Source organism: Lontra canadensis, unplaced genomic scaffold, assembly GCF_010015895.1.
Source record: "Lontra canadensis isolate GAN:19392208 unplaced genomic scaffold, GSC_riverotter_1.0 scaffold97, whole genome shotgun sequence".
NCBI classification, from domain to species: Eukaryota; Metazoa; Chordata; class Mammalia; order Carnivora; family Mustelidae; genus Lontra; species Lontra canadensis.
In genome coordinates this window covers 5,615,497-5,639,050 of record NW_022631091.1, presented here as the reverse complement: position 1 = coordinate 5,639,050, position 23,554 = coordinate 5,615,497, and the positions used below count along the sequence as shown (strand labels likewise).

General features: G+C 52.4%; 1 protein-coding gene across 3 annotated transcripts in view; it reads left to right on the top strand.

Moving 5' to 3' along the window:
• The window catches only part of RNASET2 (ribonuclease T2), a 24,000-nt gene extending 446 nt beyond the window's left edge, over positions 1 to 23,554 (top strand). The window contains exons 2-11 of one of the 3 annotated variants that reach the window (XM_032837207.1): positions 607 to 752; positions 1,673 to 1,676; positions 2,156 to 2,219; positions 3,852 to 3,907; positions 5,274 to 5,331; positions 14,825 to 14,892; positions 17,123 to 17,236; positions 20,108 to 20,153; positions 22,044 to 22,118; positions 23,342 to 23,554. In XM_032837207.1, the coding sequence (XP_032693098.1) occupies positions 607 to 752; positions 1,673 to 1,676; positions 2,156 to 2,219; positions 3,852 to 3,907; positions 5,274 to 5,331; positions 14,825 to 14,892; positions 17,123 to 17,236; positions 20,108 to 20,153; positions 22,044 to 22,118; positions 23,342 to 23,518 (808 nt within the window). In that variant the 3' untranslated portion in view covers positions 23,519 to 23,554. The remainder of the gene's footprint in view (positions 1 to 606; positions 753 to 1,672; positions 1,677 to 2,155; positions 2,220 to 3,851; positions 3,908 to 5,273; positions 5,332 to 14,824; positions 14,893 to 17,122; positions 17,237 to 20,107; positions 20,154 to 22,043; positions 22,119 to 23,341) is intronic. The other 2 variants (XM_032837209.1, XM_032837208.1) reach the window with 2 other exon arrangements.

Below are 23,554 nucleotides of genomic sequence, written 5' to 3'. Positions count from 1 at the left end.
CCGGGGTCCGGGGTCCGGGTCGGGGCCGGGGTCCGGGTCGGGGCCGGCAGGGCGTCGTAGCGGTGCACGTCTGGGCTGGATACGGCGCTGCTTCCTCTTCGCGAGTCTCCCCGCCGGCTCTTCCTCCCCGCGCTTGCGTTCGGTGTGGCCGCTCCTCCGGGCTGGACGGGAGCGCATGTGGAGTCTCCTGCTCCCTTGTAGACGGAACCGAATTCCGAGCACCGGATTGTAACTTTTTCTTCTATTTATTTTGGCTAGTGATTTCGTATTTAATAAAGGCTTTCGTTCTTGGGGCGCCTGGGTGGCTCAGTGGGTTAAGCCTGTGCCTTGGCTCAGGTCATGATCTCAGGGTCCTGGGATCGAGCCCGGCAGCAGGGAGCCTGCTTCCTCCTCTCTCTGCCTCTCTGCCTACCTGTGATCTCTGTCTGTTACATAAATAAAATCTTAAAAAAAAAGAAAAGGCTTTCGTTCTTACATAGTAGGTGAGGGAAAAGCAATGACTTTAATTGGTTTTGCTGTTTTATCATCTACTTGAAAAGGTAACAGAAAGCCTATTCTCTAAAAAAAACCAGCTGCATTTATTAATGGATTCGTTTTGGCCATCCAGTTAAGAGTATATCACTGGAGAGGAGGTGTGGGGTCCTGGTTGAGTACCAGCCGCTGGTTCATCCAGATATGTGACCTTGGAGCTCCCTGGGTGACTTTGCTCAGCTGTCACCTGCCTCCTGAGCGTGGATTCGAGGCGAGGCAGAGTGTGCGTAGAACCCCGCCTGGCCAGCAGCAGTCAGTAAATGTTGGTAAAGAGCTGGCGCTCTCATCTGTGGTCCCCGCCACCCCGCTCACTTCATAGTCCCTGCGCTGATGTAGTCGGACAGCCGTGGTGGGCGAGGCCTGGTCTGGAGAAAGAGCTGGTTCAACCCTCCAGGACTGAAGGGTCCGCAGGGGCTTTCCCACGCGCCGGCTGGGTTGACAACCGGGTGACTGTCCTCTCCTCCTCGGCTTCTGGCTTCTTTCTTCACTCCGGTCTGCGCTGCTTTGCGGCAGGTTCCCGTAGCCCCCAGCGCTCTCACAGGACTGTGTGTGGCCCTTGCGTGCAGACGTTCTCAGTCTTGATAGATTCACGGTACACAGCGTGTTCCTCCCTGGAGGAACGGGGTCTCCTTCCCTGGCCGTAGCTTTAATCCCATAGCCTCAGTCTCCACCTAAACGAGGGTTTCGTACCCTGAAAAAGCAGCTTCTGACACTTGTCCCAGCTCTAGTTCTCGTGCTGCAGTTCATGCTGCGTCTGTACTGAGTGCGGGGCACAGCCGCGCTCTTGTGACATCTGGAAGTGTCTGTAAAGAAGCCAGCGTGTGAGAACTTGGTCCCGCTTTACTTTTGAATCATTCCATCTAGAATCTAATGGAAGTGTCTGCTCGGGTGATGTCCCTGTGTGGCCGCTGGCGTTTCCGTCTGTAGCTAAGCATCCTGCTTCAGCCTGTTTGTAGACACAGCTCCCCCCCTCACCTGGAGGTCCTAGAGCCAGGGGAGGGGGGCATGGCCACGCTCCGGACTGCGTCCGAGGGAGCGCTGTATGTGGGAGAGCGCTGTGGAGCCGGCCACCAGTGGGCGTAGCGCACTCAGCCCCTCATGCTAGTTCAAGTCCTGTTGTGCTGCTAAGTGAGCCACACAGAAATTCCGGTGTGAGGGCCGTAACGGGTTTCGCGGATGCGGCTAAAAGATGATGGTGCTTCTGTGTCTACACTCGTGACCAACCCTAGGAGGAAGGCCACTTCAGGCTTCCTTCCCCCTTTCCCTCCCGGCCTCTGCCTCCCTTCAGTGAGGCCTTCCCCGGCTTCCTGGCCTAAGATTTCAGTTCCTGTCCCCACTGCTGACGTGCCTGTCCTCTTGCTTGCTCACATTTCTTTATCACTTGTCACTGTGGGCACCAGGTGTGTTCTCTTAGCTACCATGGTCACCGTCTCCCTCCCTGGCACGCGTGCATCACCGGGGGAGGGACTTGGTCCCTTGCCCAGGGCAGCTCCCCTGTCCCACGGTGGTGCCTGGCTCATGACAGTCACTCAGTGTTGGTTGAATGCGTGACGGCGTAGATGGATAGATGAAGTTTTCTTTAACTTTAGAACAGTTCTTGAAACATAAATTCCTTGTCTTCCAACAGTGACAGTCATGAGTGGAAAAAACTAATTATGGTTCACCACTGGCCCGTGACAGTGTGCAAGGTGAGTTTTTCTGCCTCGACTGGCCCCGTTCATCTGGTGAAGAAGTCCCGTGCGGAGTGGGTTTCTGTATCCACGTTTCCTCGCGGAAACGTGTCATTCGTAGTCCTCCTGACGTGTCTGTCATAGCTGCTCTCTGTCTCTGGGTCCAGTTTCCTAAACTTCACGCCTCATTGTCGCTTTCTGCCTTTAGGGCTGTTGCTGCGCAGGCTAGAGTAGTGTGACCAGCTTTGGGTGTCACTGCAGACCTGGCTCCCCACCCTGCCAGCTGGGCCTCACGGGAGCCCGAGTTCCTGTGGGCAGGGCCCTGTGGGGAGCTCCCGTCTTGGGTAACACTGGAAGATCTGCCTTTGGGGCAGGGAGTGGGGTCCTTTGGTAGCTGAGGCGTTTCTGCAACAAAATGTGGGTGTGTTCCTGTGCACGGACCTGCATCCATGCATGGAAATGCATTCTGACCTTGAGGCTTCAGAAATTAGATTTTTAAAAAGTCTTCTGCTCATGAAGTGTCATTGTCAAGGAATTAATTTCTCTACAGGATGCCCAGGACGAGGGCTCCCAGTACTCTGGCCCTGGTGTCATCCTGGGGAGTGGGGGTTGGCTCCAGGCTCATTCCCTGCGTGTGTAACACAGGCATTACAGGGAGCGGCTGGTGTCTCTTTCTCCACGATCCTGGGCCCCGGTTGTCCCCTTAAAGACTCATCTGAGACACTGGACGTAGGGCCGGTAGAAGACTCCCCCCAACTCTGGCCATGGGCCCTGACCTTGCTCTCTGCCAGCCAGGCACCTGTGGGAAATGGGCCCCCCGCTGGGACTGCGCTGTCCTGCGGGATGAACTTGGGGTGTCGGGAGAGGGGAGGCACACGCCCCCGCTCTGACGCTGAACCTCGTTGCCGTGCTCTTCTGCCCTCGGCCTGCGGCAGGGACCTCTCTCGCCGCCTCACGCCAGTGTCCTAAACCAGAGCCTCCCTAATTTCCAGACCAGCCTGGGGCAGAGCTGCCGCCCCACAGAACGTGATCCCGACTGGAAAGGCTTGAAAATCCACCTGGAGCCTCACCTGTTCCTCACCGGACCCCCCACACCTGCTTTTCAGGGGCTCATTCCCCACCACGGGGCGTCGGGCACGAGTCTGTCCTACCTGGTCCCACAGCCGTCCACACGTTTCTCGGTAGTCGGTTATTTTGGAAGAACTCCCCATTTAGCTAAACAGTTGGGAGGCCCCTGAGGGGCGCTGCTCAGCTTTTCTCTCTGTGAGGTTGTCTTTGTCGTGCTCTCCTCACTTTGGCATTTTCGCGCCCGAGCGCTCCTGTTTACTTTGTCCAACGTTCACGCTTGAGTGTGTCGCTGACACATCTGGCCCCGGAGGCTGAACCCGCTCATCTCACGGGCACCGGGAACCCTCACACGTTTATGGTCACACGCGAAGAAGATGCACGGGCGGGTGGGAGCGACTCCGTCCCACGGACTTAATTTGAGAACACGTTAAAAAAAAAAAGCAAAACTCAGTTTTTAATTATGTTACGTAATTAGGGATCGGGGCCTCCTTCTGCCTGCGCCGTGTCGCTCCTCGGGCCGCGCGGGAAGCCGCAGTGAAGGAGCAGCGGATCAGTGATGCGCTCTGTGTCTTTTCGCTGCAGGAGGTGGAGAAGGACTGCAGAGACCCTCCGGATTACTGGACCATCCACGGATTATGGCAAGGCCCGGCGCAGTTCACGTCCCGCTCCCCGGCCCGAAAGCAGCTTGAGGCTGGTCTTCAGGGTTACACTAGTGGTTCTCATTAGGAGTTTAGTCAGTGGACCGAATCCTTACTGAAAATATCTCTGCTGTTTGTACAGTAACCCTGATCTTGTGGTTGTTTAGTTCGTTTTTGGTAGAACAGGGACAACCTGGCTTACATACGCTTGTAGGGACTCTGGGTCCAGGCTGGGATCCCTGAGCCTCTCATTGTGTCCTTCTTTGGGGGCAATAAGTAGATGCTTAGAAATAAGTGAGCGTGTGTGCACTGTGGACACATGTTGCATGTGTGTACACGGAGCGCAGGTGCGCTGTGCATATGTGTTGCATGTGCGTACACGGTACACAGTGCGCTGTGCACACGTGTTGTGTGTGCGTACACGGTGTGCATGTACGCTGTGTACACGTGTTGCATGTATGTACACAGTGCACGTGTCACATTTACCGGATTCATCTTGGGTTTCGCATGCATTTTGTGCACTTTATTCTTTCCCTCTTCATGCGTGTATTTGTCGTGTTTAACTGTGCCCGTGAGTCAGCCTGTCCCCGGGACGCCTCTTGTCCTGCTGCTCCCGCGGGAGGAGGGGCCGTTCTGGTCTTTGCCGGCACATGCTTGTTCCTCAAGATTGGGGGTCTGTGGGCAGCAGATGAAGCGGGGGCCGGGGCAGTGATCCGACCCTGCGGTCTCCGGGAGCTAGGCTTCCTCGGGTCGTGCTGACGTCCCTGCTGCTTCCCTTGTAGCTGGGAGGACAGTGCACAGTGCTGTCCCGTCCCGGCAGGGAGCTGCCCTGGTTTCAGGGTGCAGGGCCTGTGGACACGGAGACATGCCGGTGGTCTAGGAAGTAGAGTTGGTGGCCTGGAGAGCTCGGCTGCATCTGCAGACTGGGACTGACCCATGCAGAACTAGACGAGGGGAAGCAGGGAGGGGATCCGTGCTTGGGAATTTAAGAAGCCGTATTCGCTGAGCCTGAGTCTCTGTGTGAGCGCCGTCTGCATGCTGGGCCCTGAGCCCAGTCCTCCCTTGGAGAGAGGGAGATGCGCTGGTGCCTGTGGCCTGAGATTGGCCGAGGGAGAGTGCAGTCCCGTGCCCGACTCCCGAGCTCCCCCTACCGGCTGGTTTCATTTGCTTCCTGGGAAGAGCGCCTTGTTGGCCTGCCTCCGGGAGGGCTCTCTGGTCACCCTACCCGGGCTCTTCCTTAAGTGACTCCCGTGGCCATAGAGTGTCTCGGCCTTTGGTCCCTGCAGACGCTAATGGAAGTGTCTCCTGCCATTTGGAGCTCACCTCAACGAAGACTAACTTCTGTTGTTTTCCATTTGATTTCAAGGCCCGATAGAGCAGAAGAGTGTAACGGATCGTGGCCCTTCCACTTCGAAGAGATCAAGGTAACGCCCCCTTCCCTCGCCCCTACCAGTGCCGCCCTCGGTTAGCCCCTCGCACATGTGTCCTCCACGGCGCGCGCTCACGTGAGGATCTCGCTCGTGTTCACCGGGATTCAGCCCCTGCACTTCACTCGCATTTCTGGATCCGTGAAACACTCGTGCTCGTTCAGTGCGAACTGCCCTTTCTCCCCTGCCCGGGGCCCACGGCACCAGACGGGAACTGTGTGAAGTGACAGCAGACCCCGACGGGTCACCACCTGCCCACGTTAGTCCCGGGGGCCCCTGTGCCTCCCGGTCAGCACTTCTAGACCACTCTGGCTCGGACGACAGGCAGGGGTACTGATGGCGTTCTAGAACCTAGGTGAGGTTCGGTGAGCTGAGGTCCGGAGCCGATGACCAAGAAAGAATTCTTGAGACATCTTTGGTGCAAAATGGTGGTTTATTAAAGCCCGGGGACAGGACCCGTGGGCAGGAAGAGCTGCTGCCCCGGGTTGTGAGGGATGGCAGGTTCTGTACCCTGTGGTTGGGGGAAGGTGAGGGGAAGGGAGGTTTCAACGGAGTTTTCATATGCTAAAGAGGGCCTACAAGGTGCGGGAGGCCACTGTTGTCTTTTAGCAAGCCATTAACATCAAGATAGTTGGGAGATTCCTGTCTTGCAGGATTGTGATCTCTGCAAGTTAACTATTTGTTTCTCCTTTATGGCGGTCAGGGGTGCCTGAGGAATGTTACACACATTACCGAGGGGACCGGGTGGAGAGGGGGTGCAGGGTGCCAGCTTTTGCTTTGTCCGCAGCCAGCCAGCCTCCTGCTCCCTCATCATTCCCCCCTGAACAATTTTGACCCTTAAATCTTTAAGGTGGTTGAAGGTGGAAGGTCTCATCTTCTGTAACTTCTTCCTGCTGGATAGGGGCGTAGAGCTGTCCCTACCGACTCGGGTCAACATTGATCAGTTGAGGAATGTGTAGGGGAGTTTGGAGAGGCAGAGGCAGCTGAATCCAGCTCTGACAGTGAAGAAGTGTCTCTGTGCGTGGTCAGGATCATCTGTCGTGGTGAAGTCGTTGCAGCAATGGAGTCTCGGCACCAAGGAGAGAAACACTGAACAAAGCAACATAATAAGATTAATAAGGGGTAAGAATGAGAAGCCCGAAAAGGAGATTTTTAATTGTTGGCCATAGTCCTCCTCCAAACCAGGAACTTAACCTTCACTGAGAGAGAGAAGGATCTTGTAGAGCCTTAATCTGGGTATTCATATCTTTTATTAGTCCTGTGACATTTTTGTGATAGTCTGGGATGTACACGCAACATTCTGCTTTGATAATTGTGCATGTGCCACCCTGTGCTGCTGTCAGGACATCTAAGGCCATCCTATTTTCTGGACTGCCTTGCATATCTCTGAGACTTCGGTATTAAGTAGGGAGATGCTATTTAGTGAATCACTGAGTGCCTTTGTAGTATATTTATTAAGGGCTTCTACATGCCACATGATATCCTCTAGTCCCACAAATGGAACAAAAATGGATGCTAAGTGATCATACCATTTAAAAACAGATCGTGTCCATCTTTGTTTTAAATTGGGGAGATTAGCTGGAGTGGTGATGGTTTTAGTAATGCGCCCATGAATCCAGGCAAATCCTAAAGTACAGTGACCTATATACACCCTGGAGGAAGGCAGGGCCACAGGTTAGTCCACATATCCAGTGGGTTCTGTTTGGAGCTGACCATCTAATGCCAGGTCGCCTTACCCAATCAGTAGCAAACCAGTCAGTAGCCTGGAGTACTATTATTTGGGAACACATTTCTAATGATAGCCGTCCCAGATGTCGTGTGTTATTTGCCCAAATATCATACACATGATTCTTTGTTCCCAGCAGAAAACTGCCTTTTGACTGAGCCATCCAATCGTGGGTGTGAGCCACAAATATGTATCCCAGATTTGATATATACCATCCTCAGTATAGTGATAAGGAGGATTTTGTAACTTAGGCCCATATTTGATTGGGGAGTTATGGCTTGACAGCAATCCCCTTTCCTTCCAAATAGCTCCATGGGCATGTAGTACCAGGAAGGCATATTTGGAGTCAGTGTTAATGTTTATTTTTAGGCTTTGGCAATTGCAAAGTGCTAGTGAGCACTATGGCATATCTAGCTTTTCTTATTCTTTTTATGAAAACTACTGTCATCAGTAAACCAACTGTTGTTTTTATTTTTAACTGGGGCATCTTAAATCTGGCCAACTAGAGTAAGCAAGATCAATAACCTCTGAACAGTTTTGCTCTATAGAGAAAGAAGTACAGTGGTCAGGTTCAGGCATACAGGTAACTAGATTTAAAGTTTGACAACTTTTAGGTATTATTTCTGGCATATCTGTAAGTATAGCCCAGTATTTAATAAGTCGGCCTCCATCATCCATTGGTGGCCTTTGGCATCTAAGACAAATCTGGAACTGATGTGACGTCATTACAGTCAGGGTCTGTCCCATAGTGAGCTCTGAGGCTCTTAGGAGGGCTGTTCTCTGCTTAGCTAAAGCATCTGTTTGTAATTTCACCTCAACAGAGGTGGCTTCTAGGATACATATGACTAAGGGATGAAACCATTAAGAAGCGCTTTGAGTGCTCCAGCCTTGACAATATCCTGATTACAGAGGATCACTGACAAGTGGGAGAAAACTTGTCAAGAGGTAAGGGGAGTCCCCATGCATCATCTGATCCACTCATAAAGAAAGTGGGTCCTCCAGTATCTCCACAAGCCCACAGTTAATCCTATGGAGTGCGGGATGCTGGCTTTTAGGTAATTTCATTATCCCAGCCACATACAAGGTTATAGTTAAGTTATACAATTGTATGGGAATCAATCCCATTTTCCAGTTGTTTAACCATGTGCCATGAGGTTCTGCTAATACCCCACGAAATAATAAGATCGACTAAAGAAGCTATTGTGCAACTTCTCTGAAGTTTCCCTCAAGTTGTCTAGCTTAGATAAACAAACGGTTAAAGACAATCAAATCTAGAATTTAACATCCATAAAGGTGTGTTACTAAAACATAGTTTTTCCCTTTAAAATAACCCTCATTTCCAGAGATAGCCAAATCAGGACTAATTCACTTGAGAAACAAGTCCAGTTTTAACAAACTTGGCCTACTATTTACATAAGCTCAGCAAGAACAGTGAGTGTGATCATATAGATCTTTTAGAATCTGCTTTGCTGGAACTTCTTATAGGGAATCTCTAGGTTGAACTTTTAGTAGCCTCTCTGGGCCAGAAGCCAAGCCACGTACTTGCCATCAGGCATGCCTGCAATACCTGTCGATTTGGGTGAATTCTTTTTCCTGAAGTTCCCAAAGTATCCTGCCCGGAAGTGACTTTCTTTACTCATCCGGTGAGGCTCCTGGGAGCTGTGTAAGCAAGGTATCAGGCCAACAGTTCCAAGGGGCTTTATGACTCCAGGTTTCATAAAGTCAACCTTAGTTCCTTAAAGCTGTCTGGTCATATCTGAGTCTTTTCAAATATGACATCCCAGTCAAAGTCTTGGTAAAATAACCAGTTTCCACTGGCATCCTGTTACAAGGAGAACAGATTCTTATTGAACTTATGCAAATGACTGATTGCCATGGAAGAAAGAATGCTTACTGAGACCTTTTGATTTTCAGAGGGTTCAGATATAGAGAAAAGTTGAATGCCTTGATTTGTTTACAAATCAATACTTTTACATCCCTGTTAGTTACAGATAACTTAAGAAAAAGTATCCCTAGTCTGGAAGAGCAAACATTAGAGAACCAGCAATGTTTTAAAATAAGACAAAACAATAGTGTTTTAGTTCATTTAGTCCCATGTTACTGAATCTGGTGAATGCAGCTTTAGTTAGTTTTGGAAATTCTTACCCATTTCAGTTTTAGGATCTTCAATTATATCAAATATCTGTATTTGTCCTGAAAGTCCTTTATATGAATCTCCTTGAAGATAAAACTCATTTTACAAGAGAATTAAAACAATTATAAATGACAAAAACTCAGAATAGATACAGTTAGAGCTGATGAGATGAGAGTTTACAATTTAGCTGGCAAGGAAATCAGGTTATTTCTGTGACACATAACATTTCCATAATTACAATATCAAGCGATGATCTCTCAAAACATTAAAACTTTAGGAAATACATAGAATCTCTAGAATAGTTCTAGCGTTTTCCCAAATGTGACCCAAGTTTTATCATTGGTTCATCAGTACTTCATGAGTAACTTAGCATACCAAGGAAAAGCCCGAGTTAAAGAGATTTACAACTTAAATCTTGTCAATATTTGTTAAAATCTTAATAAAGTTTTAAAGCACATGCCTACATATAATTAGGGATGGTAAACACCTGATAAAACAAAACATAGAAACTGGGTTTTCTGGGCAGGCAAAGAGAAAACCATTTACATTTTCGTAACAGCAGATCAATTAATCTAAGAAAACTTTGTCCTTTTGAACAGAGACAATTTCAGTCTTATACCAATGTACCTTTAAAACCCATTCATTTCAATCTTAGTCCGTCTTGACCGGACTTTCCTTTTCTGAAGATTTCCCTTCACAAACCTTCTACAACTTTCCTATGCATTCAGGTTTTGTCCCAAGCCATTTCCTTCCAAACAACCATCTCATTTAGGACAAAATTACCTTCTCTTACCCTCAACAAAATGTATTCCCATTCCTTAAATCTTTCTTACATATCATCTTTCCTACATACAGAGTTGTTTCCCTTATTTCCATCAGTCTTAGTTACACTAAGCAGAATTTGATAGTCTTAGAAACCCTTAATCTCTAGTGAAGACTAAGTATTAATGAATTGTGAACTGTTACAACAGAATTCTCTAGATGGCAAATTTATAAATCAGTTAAGCGCAAAACATGTTTACCAATAGATTTAAATATTCTTAGTTTCTTTGCAGTAAGAAGTCAAAAGCACAAACCTACATCCAGTAATTAATGACTTAGCATTTTATCCTGTTTGGTTAAGACCTAGATGTCCATAATTTAATTCCATTTGTCATCCAAGCAAAATTTTAAACTTTCAGGTTAGGAAAGACTTTGAAAGCTATCTCAGCAATTACCCATTAAAATTTTGAGACAGACAATTAACCATCAGTTTAGTCATCTCTTTGCTAACAGATTTTAACAAATAACATGAGCTTATTTGACCTTCAGTAAACTTTGATAGAATAAAAGCTTCACATTTACTGCTGTAACTTCAAAGACATGTCTACCTTATTTAAACCAGCAAACTTAACTTAGTTCAAATACTGATTTACGTTCCACCTGGGCCCACTCCACTTTGAATGTTTACCTGAGACATGGGTGGGAGGATCTGGAGTGGGGGGTGTTAGGTCCAGGGGTGCTCTTCTTGCTCCTTGACAGTGAGGAGAGAAGGAGTCGCGGTGCATGGTCTAGAGGCCAGTCATGCAGGCCGCACGCATGTCAGTGCAGAAACAGGAGAAGGGGCGACAGAGGAAACAAGGTGCCGCCAGGAGGCAGAGAAAGGATTCCTGGTTCTAGAGCTCATCAGCCCCCGTGGAGGAGCGACGCCATGCTTTCCCACCAGCGAGGGGGAGGGGCTAAGCAGTCCACGTCGGGCCAGAGAAGACAGGAAACTTCCCCGAAACAAAGGGAGTTTCGGCAGCTGCGTGGGGATATGCCTTACGGTCTCTGTCTCGAGTTAGACCAGCCCCGGTTGGCTCCAGTTATAGCCCTTAACACGGGAAGTGAGTGAGGGAGAAGCCCCCGTGTCTATTAGGAGAAACAGAGAGAGAGAAAGTCAGAATCCCCTTTGCTAGGGATGGCCCAGCAACCTGGGTTTACTAGAAGGCGGCTTATTATCATCCAATATGTCAAGTTTCCTAGCTGACTCGTTTGGGCAAACACATTCTGGAAAAGCCCCTTAGTCTGGGGTCCTGGTGTAGAGCAATGAAGGCCTAGGTATGAGCAATGAAGGTATCCTAGGTCCATTTGCCCTGTTTTCTGCAGCTGAGATCTAACTAATAGATCCCACTGAGGCCATGCAGTGTTACAGGAGCTCAGTCCTTTTCTAAGTTTTGCAATCCAAATTACTTCCAGTGGGTTAAAAGGCACCCCAAGGTAGAGTCCTTGGCAACTGAAGAAGCCTACTGAGGCCATGCTCTCAGAAACGGAAAGAAGGTCCATTACCAAATCCCCCAACTCCTGGGTGGCGTCCCACACAGGATATGTCAGAGGTTCCCATGTGTCAAAAGCGACCGGAGGTGTCCCTCAACAAAAATCGCTATTGGTCACCATCCTGCCTTCCCCGGGAAGGCATTCCTGCCATAAAAGGACCTGGAGGGGTGTCGCGTCCCTCCTCTTCCCCATCACATCCTAGGCTGCTGATGGGTGCCTGGTGAATGGACCAAAACACTGTGCCATGCCATGCCATTGTCTGTCCTGAAGACTGCATACTGTTTTGCCATTTTAACCCATGGAAATACTAGAAAAGTTTGGCAAGGGGAAATTACCCAATTTCATAGCTTTAAGTAGTCTGTAGAAGACACTGACAAGAAACAGTAAAGACTGAAATCCATCATGGTCTATGCGACATTCCAACACATGTGGTCCATGCAGCCAACTTCCCTAGGAAATGGTCCCCGGTTGCGTTTTAATTCAATCGGGTACTGGTTTCAGCCGGCTCCCAGTGGAGGTCCCACAGCCAGAAGTGGCTAGACCAGGGATGTGGAGGGGATCACATTAGATCAATCAGGAGGAAACCTCACACGGGAGTCTTAAGATTGGCAGCCGTCCTGGTGACTTAGGTGGCTGTCCTGTGCCCAAGAGAGACAACTTTATATAAGAACAGGAATACAGAGAGGCCATCAAGTTTTGGGGTCTTATTGCCATTCCGGCCAGGGTACTAACTTACATCCAAAAGGCAGACGCTCTCCTCCCCGTAGAGCAGCCATGGGCTAGAGGATTAGAGCCTGAGCAACTGATGTACAAGTGTTCCAATAAGACCATACTCCTTGAAAAGCCCTGAAATGAGAGTAAAGGAAAAGGAGAGAAAGTACTCACCAATTTTGCACCAAAGCTCAGAGTCCAAATGTAAAGACTCACAGCCCCACGTTGGGCGCCATATGATGAAGTTCTAGAACTTCATCAGTACCACACCTGGCCTTTCTGGCTGTGGGCAGGGGGGCTTCCAGGGAGGGCCTCTGGGCAGAAGGAATGGGCCTTTCCAGAACAGAGGCCTGTGTGATGGAGTAGCCCAGGGAGCGGCTTTGATGAGCGCTGCTGGCCGACGTGCTCTTGAGACACCGCGCTGTGCACGTGACCAGTCACCTGTCCAGTGACGAGAACCTGGATTCATGGGGCAGGGCCTGCTGGGGCACTGGGCCTCCCCGAAAACAGGAGGTAGCGTCAGGATTTGCTAGAATGGGGGTCCTTGCCATGAATAGACGGCCCCCAGAGGGGCATGGCAGGACATTCCAGACCCTTCACGTGTTCTCGTCCACACTATACTCTCTCTCTTTCCTTCCTGTGAGGACCTTTGCTGGCATGAGCCTGGAGGCCTGAGTCTGAGGACCGTTGTAAGAATTATTAGCGCACCCCAAAGCCTGGCAGCATCTCGTTCCTCAGACACACGCGTCCCCCTTCCCGGACTCACTGCAGCTTGCTTCATGTCATGGGGATGTTCCTGGTCAGAGTCTTGTGACCTGACGGTGGAACTGCAGATTCTTTGACATTGTACTGAGGGCCTCTGGCATTCCCGCTGGGGAGGGAAGGCGCCTCGGCTGCAGTGCTCACATGAGAGCTGCTGTGGGGGACTGGCCGGGCGGAAGAGCCAAATGGGCAGAGGCCGTGGGAGTGGGAGGCCGGAGGGGCCACGGAAGTCGCGTGCACGGGGCTCCGTGCCTCGCTGGGACAGAAGCTCCAGTGGGGCTCTGGCTAGGGGTTTGGCTGGGGGTGTCGTCCTTCCCGAAGGGGCTGCGCTTTGGCACATGTGCAGGTGACAGTCGGCTTTGGACGTGTTGAGTTTGACACGCCCTGGAAACGTCCAGGTGGGCCCCGTGGGTCTGGGCCAGAGGCGAACTTCGGACCCGTGCACAGACGGACGGTGCACAGAGGTGTGAGCGTGCACAGGGTGGAGAATCAGGAACAGCCCCGAACAGAGACGGGGTGGGGGGGCACGTGTGATGAAGCAGCCAGAGGAGGGAGGGGAGGAGGGGAGCCGGGAGAAGGGGATTCCCGAGGGTGCGCTAATAGGGTTCCTAAAAGCAAGGCTGAAGATGCCCTTTCAGTGGAGCGGCCTGCCGGGCACAGGGGGGGGGGGGGGGGGGGGGGTGGCCACAAGCCGCTCCTTGTTCAGACACTGCTGGTTTACTCGTTCTGTCCCAGGAAGCCCAGTTTAGTGTTGGTCCCCAGGAAAGTGGCCTGCTCCCCGCTCCTGTGGGGCTGGTGGGAGCTGAAGCCCAAGTGTGGGCAGTGCAAGGCCGGGAACATGCAGACAAGGAGGCAGACCGCTTCCTGGGAAGTTGCCATGCGGGCGTGAGGACAAGACTTACTGGCAGGGGACACGAGAGGCATCCCGTTGTCTGGTTACTGGCGCGTAGTGACGGGTGGTGGCAAATACGGGAAAGCGAGGTCACCGGAGTCTGTCTAGACAATGTTTTAAGTGAACGTTGTTTCCGGCCTAGTGAGTTTGGAGAAGTTGAGTAGTAAACCCGGGCGCCGTGCGGCTCAGGGCAACTATCTGTACGGTTTAGGGGGCCCGTCTCCCCGCCCAGATGAGCTCCCCTCGGGGGAAAGGAGAGCCTGAATTTTGTGGTGCATGTTTTAATCCGTGGATGCTACTCCTTAGAGCAGAAACCTAAAGCCGAAAAATTGAGTGGCACGTCCCATATATGTCCCCCAGCACACCGCGTCCCCTGCGGTTGACACGCTTGTCACAGGGTTGTACTTCATTGCTAGCAGGCACTGCAGTTCCCGTAGGCTTGCTCTGTGTCACGGAGGGTTATGGGTTTTGACAGATGACATGTCCCTCACTAGACTATGGAGGCATCTCACTGCCCTAAAATCCTTCCTCCTCTGCTTGTCCCCGTCCCCACCCTGGCCCCTGACTGAGCCTTCTCAGTCTCCGTACTTTAGTCTTGTCCAGAAGGGCCACATCGGGACTCACACGGCCTTTTCAGGTTGGCCTCACTGATGTGTGCGGAAGGCTCTCCTGTGTCCCGTCACGGCTTGATGGCCGCCTTCTCATTAGAGCTACATCCCCTCGTCGGGCTGGACCGCCGCGTGCTTACCCGCTCCCCTCTGAGTGTGCCTGCTTTCCAGCGCAGCCTCGCCATGAGTCAAATCGCACCTTTCTCTGTGGTGTCGCTTCATGCAGAGTAGGGACAGAATCGTTTTCCTCCCCTGAGTGTTACTGATCGGCTGAGGTCACTTCTTTTAATGTAATGGTGAATCAGACTGGCCTTCTAGGTGGCGAGGCCTTAGGTCGTACTTGGATTTTTTTTCGCGCACAGGACCTCCTGCCTGAAATGAAGATGTACTGGCCCGATGTGATCCATCCGCTAAACCACAGTCATTTCTGGTGAGTGCAGGGGCGCCGCAGGCCTGCGGGGGGGACGGGGGCTGGGGCACGGGGACGGACCACGGGGCCGCTCTTCTGAGGCACGGAGGGGTGAACCACTTTTTACCTGGGAGGCCGTTTTCGGGGCCTTTCTCCAGTAAATGAAAAATGTGGGCGAGGGGCGCCCGGGTGACTCAGTTAAGCTTCTGACTCTGAACGTCAGCTCGGGTCTCGACCTCAGGGTTGTGAGTTCAAGCCCTGCGTTGACTCTGCACGGGGCATGGAGCCTGTTTGGAAAAAACCCTGCGGGCACGTGGAATTTACAGACTGGCTCTCAGTCCATGACTTCATTCATCACTTTGCTTTACGCTCTCCTCTTCTGAGGTTTCACTGAGACAAACACTCGGGTATCGATCGACGGGGCGCTCGCCGCAGCACAGGCAGGACAGGATATTTCTTAAAGACTGTGCTGCTGCCACGAGACCCACCAAGGAAGAAAAAGAGGTCGAGGTCTCGTGCTACGACTTAGCGAGGACAGGGTCGAGTCCCACCTGCGGCTCGGTCCACAGTCTGTTCCTGAAACATCCTGAAGTGTAGCAGGAGCTGAGCCAAGGAAGAAAACACTGTGTTTAACTCAAGATAGCTCTTTAGGTCAGTGCTTGGGAAGAAGGTTAAATTAATATTCCTTTCATTTACGTTATGGTAGCTGGAAATAATCACTGTCTTGGCCGCACTCCAATGTGGCGGTTTACATTCAGGTCGCAAGTCCTTAGATTTTCCAAAATGGTTAATTAAAAGAAGAAGGAGAGTTGGGTGAGACCCAGTTTGGTGAGCGGCCTCACCGAGGGCGGTGTCCTGGGCCTCGACGTCCCAGAGGAGCCTCCACCGCTCATCCCGGAGGGCGGCCCCTGGGTCTGCTCGTGTGCCCTCCGGCAGGCGAAGGGACACCACGATGGGCATCTCTGTCTGGTCACTGACCATTTTGTCTTAAATGCAAACTTTCCTGTTCCAAATGAGGTGGGATTCAGTGTTGGACGTACACTAACGATGCCCTAATGGATTCTGATCCTTAAGCTTCATCCAAACTGATATTTATCGAGTATTTCTTGTGTGTGGGGAGCCCCCAGGCTGGTGTGCAAGTGCTGTGCACAAAGCTCATTGCGCCGCGAGCTCCCCATGTGGCAGGTTCTCGAACGGTGCCAGCTCCACGGAAACTAGGGCGTCTGCACTGCGGGTTCCATCTTCATCTCGTCGGAAAGAAATCCTTTTCCTGCTCTGCAGAAATAATTCACTCTGGAGGCTGTGGTAGATGAAGAAAGGTTCCCAAGCCACTTTCTTAGGCTGAAGCGACTTGTCACTTCGCATGGGCCTGTGCATGAGCCTTATGGATGTGCTGGTGTCTGCTCAGATCACAGGCAGCGCAGGACCCCCTCACAAATGCCTCTTCCTCTCTCCTGCGCTCGCGATGGTGAACATCGGATGGGACAGCGGCCTACGATTCCGAGGGCGGCGCGCCCCACGTCTGCGGGTTGTGGGGGTGGCTCTGCGGTGTGGCCGGACGGGGGCCGGCGTGGGGTCCAGAGTGCCATTTGGGGTCAGACTCTGGGACTTGCTGGCTGGGTGGCCTCGCTAGCCCCCGCCGCCTGTTTCCCCATTTCTGAGCCAGCAGTATGTTTGCCTTGCAGAAGAACGTGAAACTTCACGATAACCTGTGATGAAACGTGGGGAGTTGTTATCTATGATCTTCTCGAATTCGTGTTGCTGTTCGTGTGTTGTCCTGTTAGAGTTCTGTCGGGGGCGGATGAGGACACAGTGGAGACGGGGAGTGGGCCTGCGGCATCTCTCAGGAGGTTGTGTGGCTGCCACCCTTCGCTCACTGCTGAGGAAGGACAGGTCAGCATCCCCGTGAAGCCAGAGCCCCCGCGGACGCCCGTGCCCGTGGCGGGGTGCGTCGTGGCATCTGCTCTTCCTCAGCCGTGGCTGTGCTGTGTCGCTGAACTGAGTCGTCCCTGCTGGCGGGGGAGGCTGCAGGGACACGGCGCGCTCTCTGGAGACCGGACTGTGTCCCCTGGGGCCGCGTCCCCACGCACAGGGACTCCCGCGTCATGACCTATGCACACAGGGAGTCTTGTCTTCTTTCTTTGTAGCAGAAACCACGTGCGCGTGACTGCCCCATCCTGGCACGAGCTCTTCCTCGTGTATTTGTTTCATGACTTTTAACCAGAGATTTTTTGTTAAAATACTCTCACAGGAAGCACGAGTGGGAGAAACACGGCACCTGTGCCGCTCAGCTCGATGCCCTCAACTCGCAGAAGAAATACTTCGGGGGAAGCTTGGGTCTTTACGAGAAGCTGGAGCTTAACAGGTAGGGACCCCCGGGGGCCTGGTGCTCGCGGGCCGTGGAGCCGTCCTGAGGAATCCTAGCGCCTCCCACCCAGCCCTCCAGGTCAGTCTGGGCCATGGTCATGTACAGCAGCCTCGGAGACGCGGGTCCCCGTCTGGGCTCGGACGTCATCGGACAGCGAGGTGGCCCGAGGAAGCAAGACTGACCAGGGCACGCGTGTTTCAGCCGGGATTTTGGACGGGAGTGTGTTGCATTAACGTGGCAGGTTCTGTACAGACCGCCCATCTCTAAGTGTTTGCATCTCTGCTCTCGGGCTTCTGGAACGAGCAGGAGGAGGTGGTGGACAGGGGTCCTCGGAGCCTAGAAACTACCCAGAGCTCGTAAACACCCCGTCCAGATGGCCCTGCGGAGGGCCAGGTCCCCTACCCCCACCCAGGCCGTGACCGAGAACGGGGGCGAGGCTGGCCGTCCGCCGTCTGAGCGTTCCTGGTGGCCAGTGTGGGAGGGATTCCTGCTCTCCCTCATCTGGGCCGTCCCACGATAAACCTGCGACGGCGTTTTAGAGACCAGGACAGGCGGTTAGTGTGCTTTCGTCAGGGGGGCCCGGATCCCATCAGGAGCCTCTGCTGTTCACCTGCGTGAAAGCTGCTGCGTCACGTCTGCTTAGAAAGTGCGGGAGCCCCCATCAGTTCTCTGCGTGGGTCCTCTACGGCCCGCACACAGAGGCGCAGCCAGTCCCCCGTTTCACTGGGATCGGGGGTGGGGTCCAGTGTTGCACAGGAGGGGCGAGTGCCTGTGGGGAGAACAAGATGCCCATTGTGCACCGTGCACAGTCTTTGAGTCCGTCTGCTGAACCGGAAGATGACGGAGGGGTCCCTCGAGGGTCGGGGAGGTACACGCCAGCTGTGCCGCCCCGCTCCTGTGGGCCAGGCTTCTCTGCAGGCTCCTCTCACAGCAAGAGCAAGACCTTGGGGAGCGTTTCCTCACCCCCGAAGTGTAGGGGATGCCGAGCGCAGACATCCTTGGGGGAGTGCACCGGCAGAGTGTCCGCGGTGTGGATGGGCAGAGCGCAGTCGGGTCGGAGCCGCTGCAGGGAGGAGGCTGCCCCCAGGCGTTCCTGATGCACCAGCGGCGGCGTGAGGTCCGGCTCGCTCCCCAGGCCCTGTTCTGCTCAGTCGGGCAGGAAGAGGGCAGTGAATGGGGACTGCTGGAAGGTTCTATCTAAAACATCTAAATCGTCCCTCCCTTCACCCAACGGCTATTTATTAAGTCCCCGGCTTACCCTTGTTGAGTGTCTGTAGCTCTCCGCGCGTGCGGGAGTCCTGGTGCCGGGCTTGCTGCAGCTGCGGTCGCTGGGGACGCCTGGTTCCTCCTGCAGAGACGACGCCCTGCGGGGGGCTTAGTGTCCGTGGGGAGAGAGTTGTAGGGAAATGGCATTCTCTCCCCGGTCCCCCAAGGAAAATCTAAAATCTTGGTACTCAGAAAATTATGAAGTCAAAACATAAAATCCCTTGTATTTTTCTCTATATTATAAACCATCACTGCGGATTATCTTTTTCTCAGAGGGAAGCCTGTCATATTAGCATAAACTAACAGTGTTTTATTCACTTTATAATATGAAGGTTGCAAACCTGAAAAAAGGCGAGATACTGTGAATAGAAGATCTTTGATAACCTACAGACGCAGGCCAGGGAATGAATGTCAAACTAAAGGCAACACCGTAGAAAACATTATAGACTAACCTGGGCTGAATGCCAGGCTTCCCCAAATCTCTCTCTCTCTGCCTCACTTCCTTGGTGACCTGACTCGGGCTTTTTAGCAACACCGCCCAGTAGAAATACAATGCAGACCCCACACGTAACTTAAAATTTCCTAGTACCTCATTAAAAAGAGCAAAAAGAAAGCAGCAAGATTGATTTTATATTATTTATCCCAGCATAGCCAAAATATTGGAACTTGAAATAAATATTTTAAAATTTGCAAAGTTTTGCAATTCTGGAGCCTTTGAAATCTGGTGTTTACGCCGCACAGACAGTGTGAGAGCAGGCCGTGGGCAAGTTTTGTTTCTTTAGGCTGCAAGGACCCTTGCCCACCTTCTCCTGCCGGGGCCAGGAGCGTACAGCTGAGATGCAGACACTGGGTGGTGCGCCGTCTTTACAGACACTGGTTTGTAAACACAATGTATACTGTTGCCAGAAATCACAGCAGGAGGAGGCATGCCCCGGGCAGTCTGGTTTTCCTCGGACAGACCCATCTGACGATGCCCATGTCCAGAGACGCAGCCCGGGTCTCACGTCTACTCCGGGGCTCATGGCCTGGATAATCTAGGGAGGCATGACGGGGACTCGAGTGTTGTTTTGAGATCATTAATCTGAGAATTGTTTATATCCCACTCCATCATTTAACAGGTAAATTAGTCATATGGTATTTTGTGGGGATGGCTGGTCAAAACCATATGCTTTAGGAAATGATTCAAGTCTGTGGGTGTTGAATGTATTTGAGGATTTGACCAAGTGTGGTTTTCTAGGATAAGCCTGGAATCCAGAATCAGTTGCTAACTGTCTCTTGAAACAGGCTTGGCAAAGAGGTGGTCATGTGTGTGCCGTAACCACAGTGGGTGTGGGCCGTCTGGCCACTGTTGAGAGGGTCCGGGTGCTGGAGAGAGAAGGAGGGTCAGCAGCATGTGAGCCATGGGGAGCGGTGGTCGGCGAAGCCCGAGTACCATTTACTTGCTGTCCTTGTGCCCAGATGTATTGCCCAAAGCAATAGAAAATAAGTGCTTTCTTTTAAGAGTGTCTTCATTTTTATTAGGAAATAGGATGTTTAAGAAGAACAAGAAAGGAAAATGTACGGTATTACACAGCTAATTTTTTTTTTTAATTTAAATTTTAGCATACTCCAAAAATTGGGAATAAAGCCATCTATCAATTACTACCAGGTAAGTCTTGCTTTCAGCTCCGTAACCGGATGTGTGTCTGCTACCTGAGGGTGCCTCGTGTCTCCACGGTAGACTGTCTGCAGCCCAGTCCACGCCAGGGTTTTAAAGGCCTCGAACAAGCCCCCTCCTGTTAGACTCTTACGGTTCCAGAGCGATTTTATTTAAGTCTTGCTTCCCGGTGCACACTGAGTGCGATCTGAAAGCTATATAAACCTGTGATTTTGAGCCTAGACTCACGGTCCCTCGGTGAGGCGCGTGCTCCCAGCTCGCACAGGGCTGGGGAGTAGGTGGTTCAAAAAGTGTAAGGTTTTATAGGCGAGATAAACACAACACCAGGTGAAGTGGGTGCAAGGCAAGATTTATTAAAGGCGTCTCCGGGGAAGTTTCAGGGCTCAGGAGACGGGGAGCCAGGAGAGTCGCACCGGGAGGAGGTGGGCCCCCTCGGGCGAGGTTCCGAGACTCTGGAAGGCAGAGTGGGGGAAGTCGCGCTGGGAGGGAGTTGGCGGGGTCTTTTATCTGTCTCCTGCATAGGTATCGGGTTACCTGTGGAGACGTGACATGGGCATACATCCTTTTGGTGGGAGAGTCAAGGGTTAAGGGAGGGGGTAGACTGGAAGAAGGTGACCCCGCGGCGGCGAGACCCCCCGTGGCGGTCATTTCCATTGCTCTTCCTGCACTCCGGGAGCCCCCGGAGCCTCCGGTCATTTCTATTGTTCCTCTTGCACTCCCGGAACCCGCCGACCCAACAAAAAGCACATTCCGTTTTATGATATTTTGTTCGATGAAGAGGCATAAGATTTGTTTTTGTTTTCGTGATAAAACTAGAAATTTAAACAGCCCAGATCTTACTGTCTGGTAAGCATATACAAAAGATAATCGTTTTCTACCCAGAAGAGCCTGTTCTTGTAAATGGAGTCTTCCTGGCTCATGGCCAGGCTGATTCCTTTACCACTGCTCATGGTCACCCTCCATGGGCAGGTGTCCCCCCAGAAAGACACTGGGGGACCCTCAGAGCCTGGGGTCTGTCCTCTGGTCCTTTACCCAGTAAGCTGACTGACTCCTGGGCTAGAGAACATGATGCATTCTCTACTTAGGCTGATTTAATCTCCTGGGATTAAAAAAAGATTTGAAGTTACTGATTTTAGCGATCCCCGGTTCCAGTCCCCTGCTACACACTGCGCTGTCACCTGGGTCCCCTGAGCAGAAGTCAGTTGGCATCCCCACTGCACTCTCTGGCGTCGGTGCTCTGCTGTGTGGCCGGGTCCCACTTGAGCTGGATCTTGATCGGATCTGGATCTTCCATTTAATTTCCTCCCTGCACCGAGAGTGGGGCTGGGAGGGATCGGTGACCCTGGGGAGAACCTGTCCGCTGCCCCAGGAAAGAGAGGGCTTGCAGGGCCTCCTTGTCCTCGGCGTTCAAGTTCAAGCAGGTAGGGGGACTGTGTTTACATTTTTGTCCAGAACGTGTCAGTCAGACCACTGATTTCAATGACCCAGGACAGCAAGTGTCCTGAGCTCCCCATGTGTGCTGCAGGCGCCCTGTTAGGTTCAGAAGCAGCAAGAGGTGAGCTCAGATGGGAGTCCTGGCCTCTGAAAGTGGGTCCGACTTACTGCATGCAGCAGACTCTGGGTGTGGACAGAAGCACGGGGTGGCCGGGAGAACGGAGACTGTAGAGCACGTGTAGGGGCCACTATGGTCTGAGGGTGGAGCCCAGGTGGGCGACAGCCTCTCCCTGGGGTCTTGTCTGTGAGCCTGGAGTGCCCAGAGGATGGTGCCCTGTGGTCAGCCGTGCGGGTTGTGAGTGTGGAAGCTGAGTGTGCTGGCTGCCTGGGCGGAGCCCTTACACCGCCTCTGTGCAAGTAATTCTAATGCATTTGATTCCGTTTCAGATTTCAGATATTAAAGACGCCCTTGCCAGCATGTACGGGGTCGTACCAAAAGTCCAGTGTCTTCCGCCAAAACAGGTCAGATGTGCTCTATTTCGCTGCTCGTTCTGTCTTTATCAGGAAGACAGGTTTTCGACATCCATGTGGTCACCGTAGAGTTGCCAGGGGCAGAGGTGTGTGTGGGAGTGTGAGCGCACAGGCAAATCCTGCGTGTGCTTTAAAATCGCAGTTGGTTAAGCCCAGATTCAGAGGGGTACCTGCACCCCAATATTTACAGCAGCATTATCAACAATAGCCCCACTGCGGAAGCAGCCCAAGTCTCCATCAGTAGATGACTGGGTGAAGGAGATGCGGCCTCTGTTTCCGGTGGAATATTACGCAGCTGTCAAAAAGAATGAAATCTTGCCATTTGCGATGATGCGGATGGAGCTAGAGAGTAAAATGCTGATCAGTGTGTGAGGCCGAGAAGGACGGACCGTATGACTTCATTCATACATGGAATTTAAGAAACAGAACAGATGAGCAAAGGAAAAAGAAAGAAACTAACCAAGAAACAGACTCTTGACTCTAGAGAACACAGTGCTAGTGACAAGAGGGCTGGGGTGGGGGGTGGGGGAGCAGGCGATGGGGGTGAGGGAGGGCACCTGTGACGCACGGAAGTGATGAGTCACTGTCTCGTACACCTGACACCGACAGGACATTGTGCCAGCTGTACTGGAATTAAAAAAAAATTATGCACACGCACACAATTGTCCTTCAGTGCCATGCTCGAACAGGGTCTGTTTCTTGAGACTTCTCTCCAACGAGAAGGGGCAGTGGGGCAGGAGCCGGAGGCGGCTGTAGGAAGCAGGTCTGAGTTAGGGATTTCTTGGGCTTTGTGTCGTTCGTCTCAGTCGCCACACGTATTTATCTAGTGTGCGGATGGACTGTCATTTCTTTTGTCAGCTTTGATAAGACTTTAATTCTTTTTGAGCAGTGGGGTCCCCTGACCTACTTATTCTACAAAACTGCTTCTCCCGGTGATGCCATGATGCGTATGCCACAGGCACACAGGTGCACGTGTCTGAGGTTCGAGCGGTGTCCCTGTCACCCAGGGCCACCAGGCTGGCACAGGGGACGTCTGGGTGGTGACTGGGCTGTGAGCCCCGTGGCCCCCTGCAGGTCGCTGCTAGAGGTGGGGGGGGCTCGTTGCTGGCCCCTGGAATCCCCCCTTGTCTCTTCAGGTTCTGAGGCCTGATGACCACAGAGCAGGGCCCCCCGAGATCCGGATTCTCAGGCATCTCTCATTTTCTGGGTTTTAGGGGGAGGAGGTGCAGACGATCGGTCAGATTGAGCTCTGCTTCACCAAAGACCTGCGGCTGCGGAACTGCACGGAGCCGGGGGAGCTGGGGGAGTCCGGGAGGGCCTGGGGCCCGGGGCTGGAGGTCTGCGAGGACGGCCCGGCCTTCTACCCCCCGCCGCCGCAGAGCACTCGCTGACGCCCCCCGGCCACTGGGACGTTATTTCAAAAAGCT